Below are 20,950 nucleotides of genomic sequence, written 5' to 3'. Positions count from 1 at the left end.
GACACCGTCTTGGCGCCTATGCGACTTCAGGGTTTGTGGGTCCTCAGTTACTTGGACGACGAGAGCAGGCCGCGCGTCATATGAGGCTAGACTTTGATCATCTCCATGGGTTGGGCCTCAAGGTCAACCTTGAGAGGAGCCATCTAGAGCTGAGTCAACAGACGCTTTTTCTGGGGTTGCGTCAACTCTGTGTCCATGACAGTGTCCCTTATGGCAGCGCGTGTTGCTGCAATACAATCCTGTCTCTCCCAGTTCCGACTGGGGATCATGGTGACTGCAGTGGCACGCCAGAGGCTGCTGGGGCTGGGTCTGCTCCATCACAGGCCACTTCAGGCTCGGTTCAACACACTGGCATTACATCCACATCGTGATCATCATCGACATGTGCTGGTGATGCTGTACTGTTGGAAGGCTCTCCAGTGGTGGAGTCAGCCTTCACATTTGGAACGTAGTGTGGCTCTCAGGTTTTGTTATTCTTTTCATTTTTCTCTCTAGCTTCATGTCATCGGTAAACTCCAATTAGCTTGCTATTTGTATACTAATATATGTCTATAATTCCATCCATTTTTGGAGATGCCTGTCAAACACAGAGCCTGATATTTGTCAGTCGTCTGAAACTTCCTTCAACGTTAGTAAGATTTACCATCTCCATGGATGAGATGTTAGCAAACATTTCTTGTCGAAGCTTCGGACGAAATGAACACAACCTGGAACTACATTGCCCACAATTCAGCGCGGCGCTCTTCCCTCACCGCATCACTCAGGACTGTGGTAAACAGGCGAGCTGTTTGAAAGCGGCAGCAGTAGCGGTAACGGCAGGTGCCTCATTTTTGTGACCTCACTGTACAGACGGCGATGGGAGACAAATCATAACCGTTCAAACCTACCATTGCATTGCACGAAACGTCCCCCCTCGCAACGATGTTTAGTACAAATTGGATTTTCAGGATCGCGTACGGAATTTGACTAAACCGATGAACTGAAAAGGGTTCATCAGCGATCAGCCAACTGGTCGCCTGGGTGGTGCAGACTTTTTAACTTTCTGTTTGAAACGGAGGAAAGAGGATCCCAAGCCGCTGCTGTCGCCGGTGTGTTTTGCACAGACATTGTGATGCTCAGGATGTCGTCGGGACGGGGAGATCCCGGCACAAGTGACAGTGTGAGGGCAGCTCGGCGCGGAGTGGCGGTGCAGGGAGCAGCACTCACCAGTCCGCATCATACGGCACTAAGTGAGTTGCTGGCGATGGTTTGTTTGATGATTCATTATTACAAGTTGAGGTTGATGTGGTGTCAATAATATGAAACAAGCAATCGGCAGTAATTGCATCCTCTACTCGGAAATTGCCTTAGCTTTTCCAATGGATTGGCATAGGAGCCTTTGTCGATCCGCTGCTAGATGAAGGTCTCCCTCAGATATTCCCACTGGCTTCAATGTACAGCGTCTCTTCTCCAGCTCACACCAGCAAATCTTCGTATTTAATATTCCCATATGTTCTAGGGTCTTCTTTCATCTAATATGTTCCATCCTTCTTTTGCTTCTTTTGTCCATCTTTGGTCTGTGCTTGCAATGTGTTAACATGTCACTCTTACATTGATGTCACATGTTTGTTCTTGGTACATTCATTTGTTTTTCTGTCTCTTCTTGTCATTTCAAACATGCATATTTCCAGGCTTCATTGTGTCGTTTCCAGTTTCCATACCATTTTTGAGTTTATTGACCAGGTTTTAGTGTCGTTAGTGAGCAGTGGTAGTATGCATTTATAACATGTTTTTCTCTTCAGGCAGATGTGTAGATTGCCTTTCAATAGGCTCAAATATACTTTTACTCTTTCATTCTTCTTTTGATTTCTTACATAATATCTCCACCTGCATTGACATGCTGTCTGAGGTAGACATGACATTTGACTTGTTCAAGTATCTTTTAATCGATTTTAATTTTCTTTGTTTTAACACATTTGTTGAACATGACTTTGGTCTTACTGAAGTTCGTTTCCTTTTTCAAAGTCTTGGAACACTCCTTGACGTATTCCTTTAAAATATTTGATATTGTCAGTGTCTTTATGCAGTCAGATTGTTGAACTGTTGGCCTTTATATACATATGATTGTATATGTTTTTGATTAAGACAATGATTTCCTTGATTGGTTATAATATTCAAGTTGCATGCTGCTTATACATTTTGTTTAGTAAACTTCTGTCTTCTAAGAATCCCAATCGAGGAGGTTGGGTCTTATCTCTGAGTTTGTTTTACAACTTTACAATAATCCTAAAACTCTTGTACATTCTCTTTCAGTGGTAGGATTTCCTTCACTGGGAAACAGGAATCTTGAGGAGATGAGGTACGGCCAGACATTTGTTTATGGTCTTGCCCTTGCTTAATCAGAACATTTCCATTAAATAGTCCCTGATTTTAAAACACACAATCAGATAAGAGGAAATGACAACATGTTTCTGCAGCTGCTAGGTGCAATAATGATTGATGCACAGCTTGTAAAAAGATGCAGTTGTGGCGTATTTTCTTGTTTTTCAAATACTAAATACGTATATTAAATCAATGTACGAAAAACAGTGCAGGTTCCATTTGCATTCACAATATGTAGCCCTAATCCCTGTTCTAGCTCTGTTGTAATTCTGCAGTATTGATTCTTTGAATCTTTCCCTGATATGTTGTTCATATACTGAATGAACAACAGGGAACATCTTGAAAGACAGACCAGAGAGACACAGAGGCTGCAGGAGGAGGTGGAGCAGGCTACCAGACTGACCATGGATAAAATCAGCAGGTCTCTTGAAGATAGCAGTCCCCGGCCACCTGGCAGCCTCAGTGTTACCCTAGGTAAAGCACTGCAATTCTGTCAACCATGCAAAGGTGGATTTCTGCACTCTCTTTGTAACTTTCCCTCACTTCAGATTTCTGAGGGTAAAATTAGATAGTTCAGCTATTGTCTGGAGTTCTGGGCTGAAGTGTGAAAAAATGACAGCCCATGAGTGTTCTGCTTGAATGTTGGGAGGTAATTGTGTGCCTGTGTGGTTTATATATTACTATTCTCTTTCCTTCTTCATGCTAAGAGTATAAAGGAGTGAAGATTAAGACGCTGAAATAAATTCTCTCTAATAAGACTCACAGCACGTTCTGGCACAATAAAACCTAAGACATAACAAGTGCTTTGACAGCTCTGGAAAGTTCAGGTTTGTCTCAAAGTGTCAAATCCTGTGGCATTTTCTAGTACATAGTAAAAACATGTGCGTCTGTGTTCATTATATAATAGGTGGTATTAAATTGCTACAGTACATTGGTTTGAGATAATAGTGCCTTGATGGTGTTCTGTGCAGATGGCCTCCTGGGAGTGACTTACGAGGATGTGCTGAGGTCAAGTGGTCAGTGTGTGCCTGACTCAGCTGATCCTGGCACTGAGATGAGCCTGTCTGTGAGGAATGGCCTGGAGCTGGAGACCCTGAGGAGGAGCTGCAGTTTTACTGGGAAGGAGCTGCTGGAGAGAGCGGTGGAGGAATATGCACAGCAGGTCCAGGAGCTGCAGAAGAAGCTGAGTGAGGTCAGTTTATTATCCTCATTCTCATAGTTTGATTACAAACAAGTAAAAGGATAATTAGGAAAAATGTTGCAGTGTTTGCAGATTAAAAGTTGCTTCAGCTTTGAAGTTAAATTATATTAAACACCTTTCACCATATTGACTTTAACAGGTTGCATTGATTTTGATTCTGGTTTTGATTAATTGACTTTCAGATTAAAGACAATTTAAACATTAGATCTGCCTAGAGTTTTGTACATACTAGGGCCATTCTGGAATTGGTGTGCAGTGGAGTCCATTCTTAAATGGTTGAACTTTCATGGACATTAAAGAGCCATGAAGCCTTTTATAAGAGCAGGAGTGTCAACACGAATGCAGACGATGACAGTCTTTCCCCATTCCTTTATTCAGGTTCAGACCTCTCTGCCCCCACCCCCCTTTCAAGCAGGTCGTATGCTTGTTGTTAGTGGTGTGCTGGCACACAAACCTCAGTGCAGTTCCACCCCAGAGCCGACTGCTGCACTGTGTAGGATTGTTTGTTCAGCTGCAGCTTTAATGCGAAGTGCTTTGAAATTCGGGGTTGTGCTGAAAGGCCCTATTGAAATACATGTTGTTGTTACTGTTTTGAAAACTGTGCCATGTGTTACAGACTGCAGCTTTTACATCTGCTTTGAAATGGCTATTTAACTGGTCCTTATTATATGTTGATGCATTGCAGACATATGAACTTCACGAGCAGCACAAGTTCCACTTCCGCCAGTCCATCATCCAGCTGCAGACCAAACTGCAAGAAAGTCAGGTTGAGAAAGACGCTCTGGCTGATACCAGGTAAAGCACAATCCTTCTCCTCACTAGAGCTAAGAAACCTGCATGGAAGAGAGAACTAATCCATGGATTGGTTGTTTCAACTATCTTGAGTCTTGTGGACAGAAACACCTCTACACTTTAATTTGATTTTGCAATCAACAAAACAGAAAGAGTACTTACTACACATAAGAACAAAATTTAATTCACTGGGGGATTGACAGCTCATAAAGTACTAAATGTTTATTTTCTATACTTTTGTCGTCACAAATGTGAAGCTTGGCCTTTGAACACAGTCTTTGAACTCTTAGACGAATTTCCAAATACACCAAACAATTTCTGTGAATAATGTAATATAAGAACATAAGAAAGTTTACAAACGAGAGGAGGCCATTCAACCCATCATGCTTGTGAAGAAGTTTCTCCTGTTTTCTGTCTTGAATGCCTTGAAGACCAATTTCCATTTGTGTCCCCGGGTCCATGTGTCCCTGCTGATCTGTGGTCCGTTCTTCATACTTGGATAAGTAGGTTAGCCAGCTAAGTTTCAGGATAACTTGGCATAAACTCGAGATTTTCCGTTCTCAGACGCAAGCTTAAAGTTCAGCCAGCTGTGTTACCATAGCAACATGAATGAATATGTTTAATCCGTCCAACGACATGCAGCGGACACACGTCCAACAATGACAGCGCTGTTCCTAGCAGATCCAGTAGGGGTGGAACGATCTTAATAAGGCAAGCTTTTCGGCGATAAACAATTAATAGAAATTAAGGCAGTGGTTCCCAAACCGGTCCTGGGGGACCCCCTACCCTGCTGGTTTTTGTTCCAACCGAGCTCTCAATTACTTAATTGAACCCTTAATTGAACTAATAATTTCCTAAATCAGAGACTTTTAATTATTTTAAACAGTAGGGGTTTTAACTTAAGTATAGAATTATATTAAAAAACGTATTGAAGAAACAACTATTTTCTTACACAAGTTTAAAAGTAAAATCTAAGCAGATTGTTAATTCAATTAAGGTTCAATTAAGTAATGTATTATGTACCTTTATACATATAAATTAATTGATTTGGTGACATTATTATTATTATTTTGTATCACCTTTATCTTATTTTGCCCCTTTTCAGAATCATAATCTCTGCTCTTTAAAATGAAACTATCATTCCATCTTTACTTAATGGCAAGGGTGCTGAGAAATGTATTAAAATCGAAACATTAATAAGTTGTAATGAATGGTAGAATGCATCTTCCCTCTCTCTTCCACGGCTCAGGCAGAAGGAGTGTCAAAGGCAGGCTGAGCTGGTCAACCAGCTGCAGGGCACTGTCAGGGAGCTAGAGGCGGCCAGGCACACCCAGGAGCAGAAGACACGGGAGGCCATCAACAGGATGGAGTTGCTCAGCGAGAAGAGGGAGGCGCAGGAAACGTCGTTGCGGGAAGTGCATTCCATCCTGCTTGTCTACGAGGAGCGCACTGGCAAAAAGGTGTACGAGAACGAGATTACAGCCAGCCTGCACAACCAAAACCTGGCCACCGCCGTGGGAAAGGTGCTCCGTGACCTGGAGGCCGAAAACTCCACCCTCCGGTTGAGAGTCCTTCCGGTGAGTCTTCAGATGCATCACTGTGCAGTCTCTTGCATTGCTCTCCGCTGAAGAGATTCTTTGTAAAATGGAAATTGGACAACACAAAATCTGTAATATATAATATTCTTCACCATCTGATTTGCTGTTTTTTCCAGTCTCAACTGCATTCATCCACACAAAGCTGTTTGTCTAAAATGCAACCACTTTGATTCGGGATGTGAGCAGTGGGTGACTTAAACAGCTGGCAGTGCTTCGAATAAGTGTCTGTTCATGATCAATTCAGGTAGAGGAGCAGCTGGGGGCTGTGAAACGGGAGGCACAAGGCCAAGCAGACCTGATGAGGCAACAGCACCAGCAACGGTAACCTTTCTCAGTAGTTCGAACACACACATTCTGGGTGTCTCTGGAGAAACTGAGGGGCAAGAGTGACTACATGCTCAGAAACTAAAGAATGCTAATATGGCCATCAATGAGATGGAAACCTAAAATGTATTTAAAAATAATACTGAGTAGAAACAAAAGCATTAGCCTGTATTAAAGAAGCAACACACAATAAGATATAAATCTGATCAGGCAATAGAGAAAAAAATAAACTGGAAAAGATATTGAAGCTGTAGCTGGCTTGGGGCATTGCCATTGTTGACATCATATAAGTGAATTTTTGTCATGTTTTTCATGATTCAATGCTTTTATGCCAGTGTAGCACTGAATCAGAGTATTGAAATAATGTTCTTTATTACTCTTGTAAGAGATGTGCTTTTACAACAGCATGGTGGTTATATTTTCTACCTGTCAGCTAAAATATGCACACAGTAGTCCATCTCCAGAGACTAAAAAGAGACACAGGCAAACCTGATAGGTATTTCTAGTTGAAGTCTTGCTTTGATTCAGATTCAGTCATTCAATGAGTGAGGCGGTGTGACTGTCTTTCAGAAAGGAGCAGCTCATTTTCAGTCATGAACAGGAGGTGGCAGCGCTGTCTGAAAAACTGAGCAGCTCTGGCAGCCTTGCCCTGAGCATCCAGAGCCAGATGTGAGGAGCCAGGGTGCTCAACTGTAGGAAAATTAGTCACTTCCAGAAGAACAAATGATAATCTTACAGACCTATGTACAGACTAACCAATAATTCATTTTACTGGGAAATAAGATCAAAAGCAAGATAATGAACATGAATAATCTTGTTCTTGTGGATTTGACTTTTGACTGGAATGTGTATTCTAATTTAAATTATGTTGTTTTTCATTATAAATATTTGAAACCTACGCATTGTATTCAGTTTTTTATTTTATTAATATATCCTGAAAGGCACTATATAAATAAAGTCTACTATTATTATATTTATTGACTTAATCACAGTAATTGGTCCTGATCGCCTCTTCTGTTTTTCCTAGGGAACAAGCAACAAGCCAGAATTCCCTGTGCCTTCGGCAGGTCACTGAGCTGGAATCCACGGTCTCCCATTTGCGCTCTGAGTTGCGAGAAGCCAAAAGGATGTACGAAGACAAGGTTAGTTCAGGGCTCTATAGTTAACTAATTGGCACACACCCCAGCTAATACATTTAATTATGGCAACGTTGTGAAAGGTTATAGTTTGTATGTTCCTTTTGATAAAAATATGATGTGAGAAAAATTTTGCAGAAACATTATCCTGACATCAGGGTGGCATTTGTGTTATTTATTCTTGTTTCTTACTGATTCTTGAACGTGTTCTCTGTGATTTCTGCACATGTCATAGGTCTTTTTCTATTTAATATATTTCAGCAACAATTCATTAAAAAATTTACTTTGCCGCTTTACCAGTATTTGCCACACACTGATTCACGGTGTTACAGGGATGTGGACAGGGTTTATTATTTAAAAAACACTAAAACTTATTGTAACCCAAATTGGGAAGAAAAAAAGTGTTCTCCATTTATTATAAACCTGCTATGGTTTTAGTGCAAACTACTACAGAGCATGTTAGACACTCTCATGCTGCAAAACCTGTGAGTCCCCAACCTTTTTAATTTACATGTCTGTGGGCGTGTTTTAACACACTACGCTCAGGATCATTAGTAATCTGTATTTGGGATGCTCCAATTGGAATAATCAGAGGATCACTCTTGCTTAATCCTTCTTTTTGGCCAGTCAAGAGGAGCACATTTTTAACACTTTATTAACTGTCTTTGTTCCAGCTCTTATTATTTGCTTTGCCTTGTTTTGCTTTGCAGCCTTTATACTGACAGGAGTTCTTCTTTTGAATCCCATCAGTGTTTGCACAGGGCCTTCCCAAAAAACCCACGCACCTTTGTGCATCTTGGTGGGGAACTATGTGTCCAACTCATGTCTTTTTGATCATGTAGCACTCAACCACATAGGCTACAACCATAAGTGAACTCGCCATTACGATAGTAGATCTGGGATTAGTGGTGTCCCTGGCCCATGTAAACACAGCACATGTTGAAATGGAAAAGTAACACAGAAAAAGAAGCAAACCAAAAAAAGTCTTGCACATCCAAAATGTCCTTGCCTGCAAAACTGTGATTTGGAGACTTTGTGTAGAGTGACCTTGCTGTGTTGTGCAGATGGAGAGTCTGGAGAAGACGCTGATCCTGACCCGCACAGAGGCAGAGGAGGCACAGTGCGAGAGGGATCAGTACCGCCAGCAGTCTGGGGACCTCGAATCCCAACTCTGCCAGCTCAAGGTGGGACGCTCTCTCTTTATTTGATCCCTTTCTTACTTCACGTGAAAGCTTGTGAGAGAACTACGCCCGGGGCCACGCACTGCATCTGAGCTCATGTCTTTTGCTTCTCCTTAAAATTAAAAGCCACCCACACTCCCAATTCCCACACACAGTGTTCCCACGGGTCATGGAAATCCTGGAAAAGTTATGGAATTTTACATTTAATTTTCCAGGCCTGGAAAAATATCCATAAAGTTTTGGAAAAGTCCTGGAATTATCATGATTGTATTAATTTTGTTCGTAAGCTTATATTTCATGTACATCTAAAATCTAAATGAACCCTTTTAGGTGGTGAATCATAAAACAGTCTCTAAAGGCCCAGGATGTACAACAATACTATTCTAGATTGCAGTAGAGGTTTAGCATCTGGGGAGTTCATACTAACCGTGACTCATGATTCTGACGTCTTTCAGCTTCCATCCAGCCATGTCTAATGAAAGAAATGACAATACGCAGACTAATAAAGTGTTAGTTGTTTTACTGCTTAAAATTTATAGCACTAATACTAACACATTTAGAGAAAAACAGACTGCACACAGAGCCTCCTTGCTTGTCACGACACTGCTGCAAACGTACGTTGAATACTGCAGTGACAGTGGTGTTTGTACTACAGTCAGATCTACACAAGACTCGGGAGGAGCAGAGCCTGGAGAAGGAGCAGAACAAACGTCTGTGGCACCGAGACGCAGGGAACAGTGTTGCCATTGACAACCTGCGGCGAGAGCTCGATGAGAAGAGCGTGGAGATTCAGCGCCTGGAGGCCACAGTGACGTCACTCAGAGAGGAGTGCCGGGTTCAGGTCGACCGCCAGGTTAGTATTTATAGGCCTGTTTTATTTTCACTGGTCCAGATCCAAAGCCAATGATTTTGTTATTTATATTTCTTGCACTCAGTAACTAAAATAAATATCAATTAATTTTTTGATTGATTTGCAAGATGGTCTGGTGAAGTTTAATGGACAGACCTTTTATTATTAAGTGAAGTGATGGCTCAGGGATCAAGTTCACAAGCAGAAACTGAAGACAGTGAGGAGTCATGATAATGTGCAGTAGAAATCACAAATATTTTATTAGTATAGTAATACTTTATATACTATTGTAATAGTAATCGTTGTGAATAGTTGTGAATAGTAACAGAGCTGTTGGTCACTTTTTTGTGTGTGTTTTGGCCAACAGTTAGCAGATGAGCAGAGTAAGAACAAGAGCTTGGAGGAGGTGGCATGCCTGCGCCAAGAACTGGAGGCCACCAAGGATCTGCTGCTCCGAGCCAGGGAGGAATTGAAAAACGACAGGGCACTGCTGGAGGAGAGGATAAGAGATGTGGAGGAGGCAGAGCTGGAGAGGAAAAAGATGCAAGTGCTACTGGAGGAGAGGGGCCAGGAGATGATGCAGAGACAGGAGGAGGCCCAGCACAGCAGGGCCCAGTTAGAGGAGGCCCTGGACTGCCTGAAGAGCCTGCAAGGGGAAGGAGAGGCCGTGAGACTGAGACTGAGTGAGAAGGAGAAGATCGTGAACATGATGAGACAGCAAATGGAGAACGTCACACACATTGCCGGGCAACAGAGCCAACACTGCGAGACCCTGCATGGCGAGAAGGTGGAGCTGCTCAACAACGTCAACGAACACAAGCTGGAGATCCAACAGATTAAGGTCCGTTGTCACTACCCGCTGATAACATCAGTGTTAAATTCAGTATGTCCATCCCCAAACTTTGTTGTTCTCTCTTTGTGCAGTAAAAGTGTTTCACGTGATTTCAGATTAAATAAAGATGTTTCTGTAAGGTCCCACAGTTGGATAGTACCTTCTAAGCAAAGATATTACCAAAAGAACTCTGAGATAAAATTGTGGAAAGACATTGCAGTAGAGGTTTAGAGGCAGTAGACAAGGGTAGGGTAGGAAGGGTATAAGACCATTTCAAAGGCATTGAATAACCCTCGGAACACAGTCAAGTCGATCATTAAGAAGTGGAAGGTATACGGCACCACCAATATGCTTAGAGCAGGCCGTCCTCCCCAACTAAGCAGCTGTATAAAAATGGCATTGGTCAGAAAAGCCACCAACAGGCCAATGACAACTCTAATAGACCTACAGCATTCCATGGCTGAGATGGGAGAAACTGTCAATGTGTCAACAATAGCTCAGATACTGCACTTATCTTGAATGTATGGAAGAGTAGCAAGAAGGAAGCCATTTCTGAAAAAAGCCCATGTAAAATCCCAATGAAATTTGCATAAAGATGTGGCAAAACATTCTGTGGTCCAATAAAAAAAAAGAACTATTTGGCACCAATGCAAAGTGTTATGTCTGGTGTAAACCCAACACAGCACATCATACAGGTAACACCATCCATACTGTGAAGCATGATGGTGGCAGCATTATGGTATGGGGATGCTTTTTATCATAGAGGCCAATATGTATTGCTTTCCACCAACAATCCTCATCTAACTTTAGAGAGCTTGATTCATTTTTCCGAGAAGAATTGTCGAATATTGCACAATCCAGATGTGCAATCTGTTAGGGAATTACCAGAAATGACTCACAGATGTAATTGCTGCTGAAACTGGTTCTACCAAGTATTGACTCTGAATACTTCTCTAACCAAGACATTTCAGTTTTTTATTTCTCATTAACTGTTGTTTCACAATACAAATATTCTTGCCTCTTCAAAGCAGTCCAATGTAGTCTGTTGTTGGTTCTTTCTTCTAGCTATCTTTTATATTTTAACCTGCAATGTTGAGAAGGTATTTGTTTTTCACAACTTATTTCAGTTGGTTCAGCTTTTTCAAGACCAATGATGGAGAGCAGGTCTACAAGGCCAAAAGCAGTTTGCGGGAGGAGTCTGGTGCACTGCTGCTGTCTAATACCTGATTGTGTTTATTAATTTTTGCTTGTGGGGAGCAGGCAGACTGTGAGGTGAAGGACTGCAGGTTGAGTGAGCTGGAGCAGGAGCGGGTGCAGCTGCTCAGTGCCTTGTCGGACAAAGCCTGCTGTGTGAAGGAGCTCATGATGGAAAAGCAGCAACTCACCGCTGAGCTGGAGTTGCAGCGCAGGCAGCTGGTCAGCCTCACAGGTACTGCAACCACATGGCCCACCAATACAGAGTACTGTCCCCCCAGTCTCATCCACACTGCCCTGATGACACAGCCCTGTCCCCCTCTTAAAAGGATGCTGCCTATTGTGAAGCAACTGCCCCCTCCTAAGCTTGGAAGCGAAAGTATCTGTGTGCACCTATTATTTTTAACAACGTGCACAAAATGATACATTATGGGGGAAACAGTGTCTGTATTTTGAGTGCAGGGACTGGACACCTGTTCCATAAATAGTGTGAACTGTTTCAGTGATTACAACCTAAAAGCTATAGTCCAAATACTGACAAACCAGAAAAGGAAATATGTGACTTTTATTTTCTCTCCATTAGTCCTGACTTCGTTAAGGTGGTACTCTTATATATAATAGCTTACAGCTTATAATATCTGGACAGGTTTAAAGTTGTGTAAAGCGATCAAATTCTTATTCCAGTCCCTGTGATTGATTTTATGCAACAGTCTATACTATACCATGGGCACTGCTCTCTCAGTAAGGACTACAACTATTAATGCTGTACTACCAGAGCTGTGGTATTCCATTGTATGATGAAGTGATCTTTTGAACAGACAAGACTTTATTACGAAGTTGTAACTGATTATGTTGGACTAAAGCAATACACTGAATTAGAAATACAATAAGAGCAATAAGGAGGATGCTACGAATATGTGGTGTTTTTGTTTAATTTTTTGTTTTAATTGTTAATAGCTTAATTAATAGCTAGCCATGCATCTTGTTTGTAAAACAAGCTGAACATTTTAGCTACAGTTCAAAATTTCTGAGATTTTCTTTTCATTCTGTGCTTTTGCCCTGGCAAACCTTAGAAATGTAAACCTGTGCAGAAGACAGACACTCCGCATTAATCAAACCTTGGAAAGACAGGAATGTGATCTCTTAAAAATAGATGTACCCAGTAGAATGGTGCCCAGGCATTTCTTTTCTCTGCCAAGTGTGAGCTTGTAAACCAATCCTCCAGTCTTGTTTTTCCCCACGTTATTCCTCGTCTATTAATGTAGTATACTAGCGAACAATTTCTATGTGCTTACAGGATGTTATGTCCACAGCTCAGCTACTAGTGCTGTAAACAAATGATGAATATCATCCAAGGACTCTTACACTAATAACTACTTCCAGTAGTTACTAGTGGCTTGATGCTATCTCTTTGTTCAAGCTCAAGTTAATGTATACACTCACCTAAAGGATTATTAGGAACACCTGTTCAATTTCTCATTAATGCAATTATCTAACCAACCAATCACATGGCAGTTGCTTCAATGCATTTAGGGGTGTGGTCCTGGTCAAGACAATCTCCTGAACTCCAAACTGAATGTCTGAATGGGAAAGAAAGGTGATTTAAGCAATTTTGAGCGTGGCATATTTGTTGGTGCCAGATGGGCCGGTCTGAGTATTTCACAGTCTGCTCAGTTACTGGGATTTTCACGCACAACAATTTCTAGGGTTTACAAAGAATGGTGTGAAAAGGGAAAAACATCCAGTATGCGGCAGTCCTGTGGGCGAAAATGCCTTGTTGATGCTAGAGGTCAGAGGAGAATGGGCCGACTGATTCAAGCTGATAGAAGAGCAACTTTGACTGAAATAACCACTCGTTACAACCGAGGTATGCAGCAAAGCATTTGTGAAGCCACAACACGTACAACCTTGAGGCGGATGGGCTACAACAGTAGAAGACCCCACCGGGTACCACTCATCTCCACTACAAATAGGAAAAAGAGGCTACAATTTGCACAAGCTCATCAAAATTGGACAGTTGAAGACTGGAAAAATGTTGCCTGGTCTGATGAGTCTCGATTTCTGTTGAGACATTCAGATGGTAGAGTCAGAATTTGGCGTAAACAGAATGAGAACATGGATCCATCATGCCTTGTTACCACTGTGCAGGCTGGTGGTGGTGGTGTAATGGTGTGGGGGATGTTTTCTTGGCACACTTTAGGCCCCTTAGTGCCAACTGGGCATCGTTTAAATGCCACGGCCTACCTGAGCATTGTTTCTGACCATGTCCATCCCTTTATGACCACCATGTACCCATCCTCTGATGGCTACTTCCAGCAGGATAATGCACCAGGTCACAAAGGTCGAATCATTTCAAATTGGTTTCTTGAACATGACAATGAGTTCACTGTACTAAACTGGCCCCCACAGTCACCAGATCTCAACCCAATAGAGCATCTTTGGGATGTGGTGGAACGGGAGCTTCGTGCCCTGGATGTGCATCCCACAAATCTCCATCAACTGCAAGATGCTATCCTATCAATATGGGCCAACATTTTAAAGAATGCTTTCAGCACCTTGTTGAATCAATGCCACGTAGAATTAAGGCAGTTCTGAAGGCGAAAGGGGGTCAAACACAGTATTAGTATGGTGTTCCTAATAATCCTTTAGGTGAGTGTATGTACATTCTAATACTACTTTGGCTTTTAGGCTGTTCTCTTAATCAATTTGTTAACCCTATAAGCTTATGACCAGAATACATTCATGATCTTGTTTATGTTGAACTCACATGTTTTTGACCAGGTTTTCAATCTTCTCTTTTTCCAGTAAATTCATGTGTGAGGGTGTTTTGACTGAGGGTGGGGCATTTCAAAGTACTGTAACTGGCATTAGAGCAGATCTTGGTCTTCTTCCAGAGGAGCATAAGAGAATAAGACTGAGGAGACAGGAGAGTAAGAGTGAAGAGACAGACAACTTGGCTGCTAAGCTGAAGGCCCAGCTAGCCACCACCAGGAGCGAACTGGAGCAGACCAAGAGCAAACTGTGGGCCCTGGAGGGGTCAGACGGCCATGGTATGTTCCCCTGAGGAATTTCATATTTTACTGTTTGGCAGTGCTCAGATCTTGTGAACACAACCCCAAACAATTTGAAAGTGTTATTTCATTTACTTTACTTATTTCTCCTAAATAGCCTTACTGGTTGTATATACAGAAACATTTAGTCCTCAAAATCACTCGCAAATTACCCAAAGAAGTAATCTTAATCACTGAGCTGACTTATTATTAGAATTAATATCTTACACGGCACACAAAATACCCAAAATAAAAATCCTGAGGTGGGAAGATTTGTTTGAGTTGACACATGATTACCAGATATATATTTTATTGGGTGTGAGGCTGTGATGTCTGTGTGGGCTGTGGCTGCACTGTCACAGTAGGCCTCAGTGGAAAATCTCCTGATGTCCTACCAGTTCCAAGTTATGATCTGGCCTCTGTTCTGCATCATATGCTTTCCTGACCTTTTATAGCCGAAGCGTTAGCCCTTGACTGTCTGGTAAAGGTCAGTAGTGAGTACAGTGACAGGCAGCAAGTATGTAGAGAGCTGTTTATTAATAGTCTGCACTTCAACCTCACTCCAGCTTTCCTGCTGACATGGAGAAATCTGAAAAGAGGATTATGTCAACACCAATAGAAAAGATAAACTGGCAAGAGAATAAAAATAACACAGTGGTAATCCATTCTGTCATACAGCCTGGTTACTTCAAAACTCAATTTACTCCCTTCCACCATGACCTTATAGTTGGTTTTGGAAGACTTTTACATCGAGCCCTCTCTGAACTGTGAAACCGCATGGTCCCAGTCAGACAGCCCTTTGCTCGTGTAAAGTGTATCTCCATTTGGTGTTGCTTACAGTGACTGGGTGCCAGAGCAGTGTTTCAAGTTACACTCTTTTTCCAGTGCTTAAATTAGCTTCCATTCAACTGTGCAGAACATAGAGCTTCTGTCTGAAACTGATAGTTCATTCAATATGCTCCCCAAGATCCATGAGGATATCTGTCACACTAGCTACCATTCTGTCAGCTGATCTCCAGGAGCTCTTAAATCTCCTGACCAATTAGAATTACTCTGTCTAGATTTACTAGACACTATTTTGGTGGGTGTGTCTAAAAGCCCCCCTGACTGATCTGAGAGTGAAGGATGTTGTGCTGGCTTACTTCCACAGGGATAAAAGTTGCTATGGGGATGCAGAGGCAAATCACAGCCAAGCGTGGGCAGATCGATGTGCTGCAGAGCCGGATCCACTTCCTGGAGGAGAAGGTTGAGAACATGGCCCAGGCAAGGCACTTCAACCCCCTATATGAATCCCAAACTATGCATGACTACCATGCAGGTCCAACCCCCCTGTCGGTAGTCACCATCCCACACGTTCACCCTCCGTGACAGCAAATCCAATAGGACATCAACATAAACACATGACATGGACTTCAATTAGCAGGGAATCTCCCACAATTACAGTGCTATGTGCCTTAGCACTCCTGTTGCAAACTGTATGTTCCTATGCCGATATGCAAGAGGAAACAGTCCCCAACAAGACTGATCTTGTAAGGCTTGCCCTATAACCTCGCTTGTAGCAACTTTTTCAAGGTAATGAATGTATATTTTCTCAGGGAAATTTTTCTGAAATCCAAGTCCTACATTTTCATTCACAGGAGAAACGCAACCAAGCATCAGAAAGCAGCCGTCTGAGCCAGGAGCTGGCATTAGTGACCTCTGAGAAGAACAGGCTAGGGACTGAAGTGGAAACATTGCGGTCCCTGGAGAGACAACTGAAAGACAAAGTGGCCAAGCTGGAGGCAGCCCTAGACAAGGTTCTACAAATTCACATGACCTTTAACAATCAAATGATCACAAAATGTTTAGGATATATGATGTTAGTTTCCATTACCTCATTGATAGAGGTTATCTCGGTGAAAACTTGAAAAACTTTCAAGTATTTTACTATTGGAGCTTGAATATTCATGAAACTTAAACCTAATTCCAGACAATCGTATCTTGAAGACACTTGACAAATAACTCCTATTTCTATGTGCCGATGTAACGCATTATCAAACCATAAGTTTACAGGAAATAAACATATGAATATTGTTTTCTCATTAATACTGATTTAATAATATGAAGGTAAGAGCTAAAGTAATTGAAACACAAGCCCACCCTTACAAATGTAAAAGCTTTTACATAGATTACACAGATTTCCCAGACTTGACCCTTATAGACTTTATCTTCCACAGCTTTCTGAGAGGTTTGCTGAATGCCAAGATATGATCCAGCAACAGGAGCAAGATTTCATGCGTCTCAAACTTCAACATGCTCTAGATGTAAAGGTGCAAGACATCCCCTTCTCTTTTTTTTGGGTTGCTACATCACTGAAAAACATGAGCCTTGATATCGAATTGTTTGAAAGGATCCCATTGGTGAAATTCCTGAATTTAACAATCTCTATTGCATCTTTTCAAGGAGCTTCAGGGTCCTATCTTCAGAGTCCCTGGCAATCAGCAGAAGCCTTATTCCTATTCAACCACACTGCCCACTTCCCAGCAGACCTCTGGTTACCTCTCTGCTGTAAGTCAATGAGCTCTGGAAGCTCTCCATTCTTAACTCTGAGGTACAGGAGGGAAATCGTGCTGTGAATAATTGTGAGGGAAGGGGTGTCCATCACTGGTCCTAGAGAGCCTCTGTGCAGCAGGTTTCAGAGGTCACCCTTAAATCATCAGTTGATAAAGATGTGGAAACATTTAATTCTGATCTCTTGCAGCCCAAGTCCAGAGCCCTGCAGGACAACCCCACCCAGGAGCTGAAGTCTCTCGTGCGGGAGCTGAAGAGTGTGATTGAATGTGACAGCAGCTCCTCCAACCGCTCCCAGAGGAGGAGGTCTGAGCCAGAGGGCCCTTACACTCCAGCCCTGTAAGGACCCCATCACTCCACACTGCTCTCCTACACACCCTCCTCTCAGGACTGATAAACGAAGTTGTCCCGCTATCTTTCTTCTAATTATCACCTGACATTAAAGCCTACTTTCTCACCTCACTTAACACTGAATGTTTATTTTCAGATTCACAGTTGGGCCCAGCGATTTGTGGCAGCAGGGTGCCTTACCGTCAACAAGGTCTCATGAACTGACTTAGACCCTGATCATAATGACTAGTTTTGGATCAATTTCTATATTGAAAGGGCAAGGGTGAACTCTAAAGAATAGCACAGATTGCGTTTTGTCTTGTAGAAATGAGGTGACGAAGGACACCAATGGCACCACCACACTGACCAAGGATAGCTTCAGTAGCCGGTAAGACAGTACCTCTGAAAGACAGGCATACAAGGAGTATTTTTGAATATTTAAAAAAAATAATAATAATAATTATGGAATTATATTCTTGACTATAGAGACATATCATAAGTGTCTAAACAATAGAATTTGTTCCACTAACATTTTCCTATATTGTCTTCTGTCTCATGTGTCCTGATGCCTGGGGGCGGGGGCTGATTTTCCAAAATTGGTAAAGGATTTACTAATGAGTAAGGGCAGTACATTGTAGTTACTGTAACATACTTACAGCTCAACTTCCCATACACGATGGTTGAAAAAAGACTCCATAAATGATCTTAATTTGAAAAACTGCAACATGTAATAAACTGAATTCAAATTGCTGGTCTTACTCACGATTAAATCATGTACCAGCTTTCGAAAATTGAGGCCACAGTTTAATGATCATCTAATTAATATGTGTGCTGATCATGTGACCTGGAGTAAAGGTGTGGGGTGGAAAAAAGGGCCACTGTGCGGTGTCTGAGCTTCAAGGACTCATCTGCATGTGTATGGCTGGCATTCATGTGTGGCTCCCATCGCCTAACCATGCCGGCTTCTAATTCCGGCGCAGTGCACGTCGCTTGCTACCTTCATTTTTGTCTGTCTGTGCCTCACTTGCTGCCGGCAGGGACCCACTAACTTTACGCATGGTGGACCTCGCCGATGGAAACGTTTACAGCGTCCAAGCCACCGAGGGTGAGTACTCGCAGAGCAGCTACATCCCTTTATTGTACCAACCACCAGTAGCTGTGCTCTTAACACCCCCACGCTGCATGTCTGTCCTGCACAATGCTCTGAAACCCAAGGCTGCAGCGGATTTCATCAGTGAGTTTGTGCCACATCTCCGTGTCCTACATTCAGGCCTCGAGTTATTTTCAGAAGCGGATTAAACAGTAAGGCATAGATTTAAAATGGGAAAACAAACAGGTACATACAATTACTTTTTAAAGTGATTTTTATCCAAAAGATGTTTGTTTCAGTCTGATTTCTGTCATTCTCTCTGAACACAGACTATGAGCTGTCATTCCTGTCTGCCGCTCCACGCTACACCTCCTCTCCTGGGACGCTGGCTGCAGGCCGAAGATCCCCAGTGCACTCCCTGCTCACCGCCCCACTCGCCACCTCCAGTCCTCAGCCAGGGCAGACCAATGAGGGCCCCCTCACAGAAGTCAGCATGAGTATGTCATACTAGCAATATCACAAAGAATGTTGTTTCTCAATCTATACCACAAGAAATCCTTCAAGAGTTGTTCCTGGTAAACCGAAGACGAAGGAAAGTCATTTCCAGGATCTAGTTTCAGTGCTTCTTAACAGATTATTGGTTTAATCTTCCATTTCTGCCATTTCAAACCACAATGTTTGTGGTTAGCTCATCAAACGTTGCCTTATTATTTAATCCTCTTTCTCACCTAGTAACAAACAAACATATCCCTGCATGCATTGTGGAACATTTCACCCACTGTTAAGACTATTTAAGAGTTCACTGGATGCTGTTGTGATAATGTATCCAACTGAAATGCCAGCAGGCTGATTTGAAACTCTTGTGCTTGTTAGTGGCAAATGAGCAGGGGAAAGTGACGGGACAGACGTGCAAGAAATTACAAGGCAGACTGGACAACCTACAGAACCTGGTGGAGGACCTACAGATTAAAAACCGAGGTACAGGCAACAGGATTTCAATGCTTGAATGAGCTACATTTCATCTGTAGCTCTTTTACAACTTCTCTGATCTAGATATAGCAGTGTTGGGTCTGCGAAAGTATGTGTTCTACGAGGCTTTTGGAGGGATATTGCTCTTCAAAATGCTGAACCAGGTTCCCAAGATGTATTTAACACATCGCCCTGGGTTTAATTTAATATGACCTCAAAAGTCAAGGCTTTTCTCCAGGTCGAAGCACTGACTAATCACAGTTCAGTATAACTATAAGGGCTGGCTCCTGGGATTTAAAGTAATTACACTGCAGATAACTCGAGGCAATCACATCTACCCAACAAGCAGAGCTCTTGCAAATTACATTTGGGAGACTTTTTAAATTATATATAAAAACAGAACATGTGACCCATGTTTGATTTGGTCTCAGTTACACCAGAGATAACAGATTGGAAGTCTATTACAATAGGTCAAAGCTCTTATTTAACGGTTTGTACAATAGGTGAAATCAAATACTATCAAAAAATATATACTTAATAGACTTAATTAAAATGTCCTATATTTTAACCCAATTAATACAAAATATATATAACGGCATACATTATTGAAATTCAGAAAGGGGGTAGAGATTTGTGATTAATTATTTGTATTGGTCAATTCATATTTGAAGAGAGAACCACCTCCTCTCTGGTCTTTAAAAATACCAAGATAGAAACCAGGCCTGTGCTGTTCTGTTGGATTGTGACATTGCTGAAGATTTGCTGTTCGATAGGACAGCCTGCTGCTCAACTGAGTTGATAAAATGAATAATTTATAGGGAAATGGCAGAAGAGCCAGGATCCAGGAGAGCTTTTGTTTTGGCTTGAGGTTTCCAGTAACAAAGCAGTACTTCCAAAACTAGTTTGTTTGTTACAAAGCACAGCATGTACAGAGCAATTGGCCTAGTTCCTTGGCAAAAAGAAATGCCTTTGAAAGTTAAACAGCTCATGAAGACATTGTTGAAAAATTACAATCGTATTTCCTGCCACACCTTGACAAAGGATTTATTTAGAAACCATACACTAAATATATCTCACTGAACAAATATTGCTGCTTTCCCCCCCCCAGAGTAAAAATAGAACCTCCTCTCAAAAAGGGTATTTCCTAGCTAAATTTAATTCAGATTATTTTGATTTTCAGAAATGTCTGCCATGATCAAAAACCAAGAGAAGAGGAAGAAAGTAAAGGACAAAGAAGCCTTTTAACAAACCGAATGAATTAAATCATACATGTATAGTATCTAAAACCCTGGTCAAACACCTTGGAGTAGAGAATATATTTTCTTCACACAAAGAATATCCTCTTTCCTGGGTTGCATTAGAGTCCAAGGGGCACCATAAGGACACAAAGCAATTATCGAATGAACAGTAAGAAACACTACTCGTGTCCATGCACTAGATTTGCACTGCGGATGAAGGGGACAGATGGGAATGCAGAAGAAAGAAAACTCTG

At 42.0% G+C, this 20,950-nt stretch overlaps 1 protein-coding gene across 2 annotated transcripts; it reads left to right on the top strand.

Annotated features, from left to right (window-relative positions):
- The first annotated feature begins 789 nt into the window (after positions 1-789).
- LOC136754788 (coiled-coil domain-containing protein 158) lies at positions 790-20,847 on the top strand. Of its 2 annotated transcripts, XM_066710912.1 has the most exons (23): positions 790-1,229; positions 2,293-2,338; positions 2,693-2,835; positions 3,333-3,553; positions 4,248-4,357; positions 5,604-5,931; positions 6,197-6,273; positions 7,304-7,418; positions 8,477-8,596; positions 9,249-9,446; positions 9,811-10,284; positions 11,536-11,704; positions 14,364-14,519; positions 15,670-15,782; positions 16,157-16,315; positions 16,736-16,828; positions 16,962-17,066; positions 17,260-17,408; positions 17,725-17,787; positions 18,437-18,504; positions 18,819-18,986; positions 19,363-19,467; positions 20,639-20,847. In XM_066710912.1, exons 1-23 carry the CDS (start codon positions 1,112-1,114, stop codon positions 20,701-20,703), a joined length of 3,363 nt encoding a protein of 1,120 aa, XP_066567009.1. In that variant the 5' UTR covers positions 790-1,111; the 3' UTR covers positions 20,704-20,847. The 2 variants fall into 2 exon arrangements, with proteins under 2 accessions (XP_066567009.1, XP_066567010.1); XM_066710913.1 differs by lacking the exons at positions 18,437-18,504; positions 19,363-19,467; positions 20,639-20,847 and having other exon boundaries at positions 18,819-18,948.
- Positions 20,848-20,950: the final 103 nt, after the last annotated feature.

This window comes from Amia ocellicauda, chromosome 8, assembly GCF_036373705.1.
Source record: "Amia ocellicauda isolate fAmiCal2 chromosome 8, fAmiCal2.hap1, whole genome shotgun sequence".
NCBI lineage: Eukaryota > Metazoa > Chordata > Actinopteri > Amiiformes > Amiidae > Amia > Amia ocellicauda.
This window is presented reverse-complemented; position numbering and strand designations above follow the sequence as displayed.

Bases quoted from the DNA above. Each gene is read 5' to 3' on its own strand.
- LOC136754788 (XM_066710912.1), top strand. From the start codon at position 1,112: ATGCTCAGGATGTCGTCGGGACGGGGAGATCCCGGCACAAGTGACAGT. The intron at 2,836-3,332 runs GTAAAGCACTGC...TGTTCTGTGCAG, and splicing joins CAGCCTCAGTGTTACCCTAG to ATGGCCTCCTGGGAGTGACT. The intron at 11,705-14,363 runs GTACTGCAACCA...GTCTTCTTCCAG, and splicing joins GCAGCTGGTCAGCCTCACAG to AGGAGCATAAGAGAATAAGA.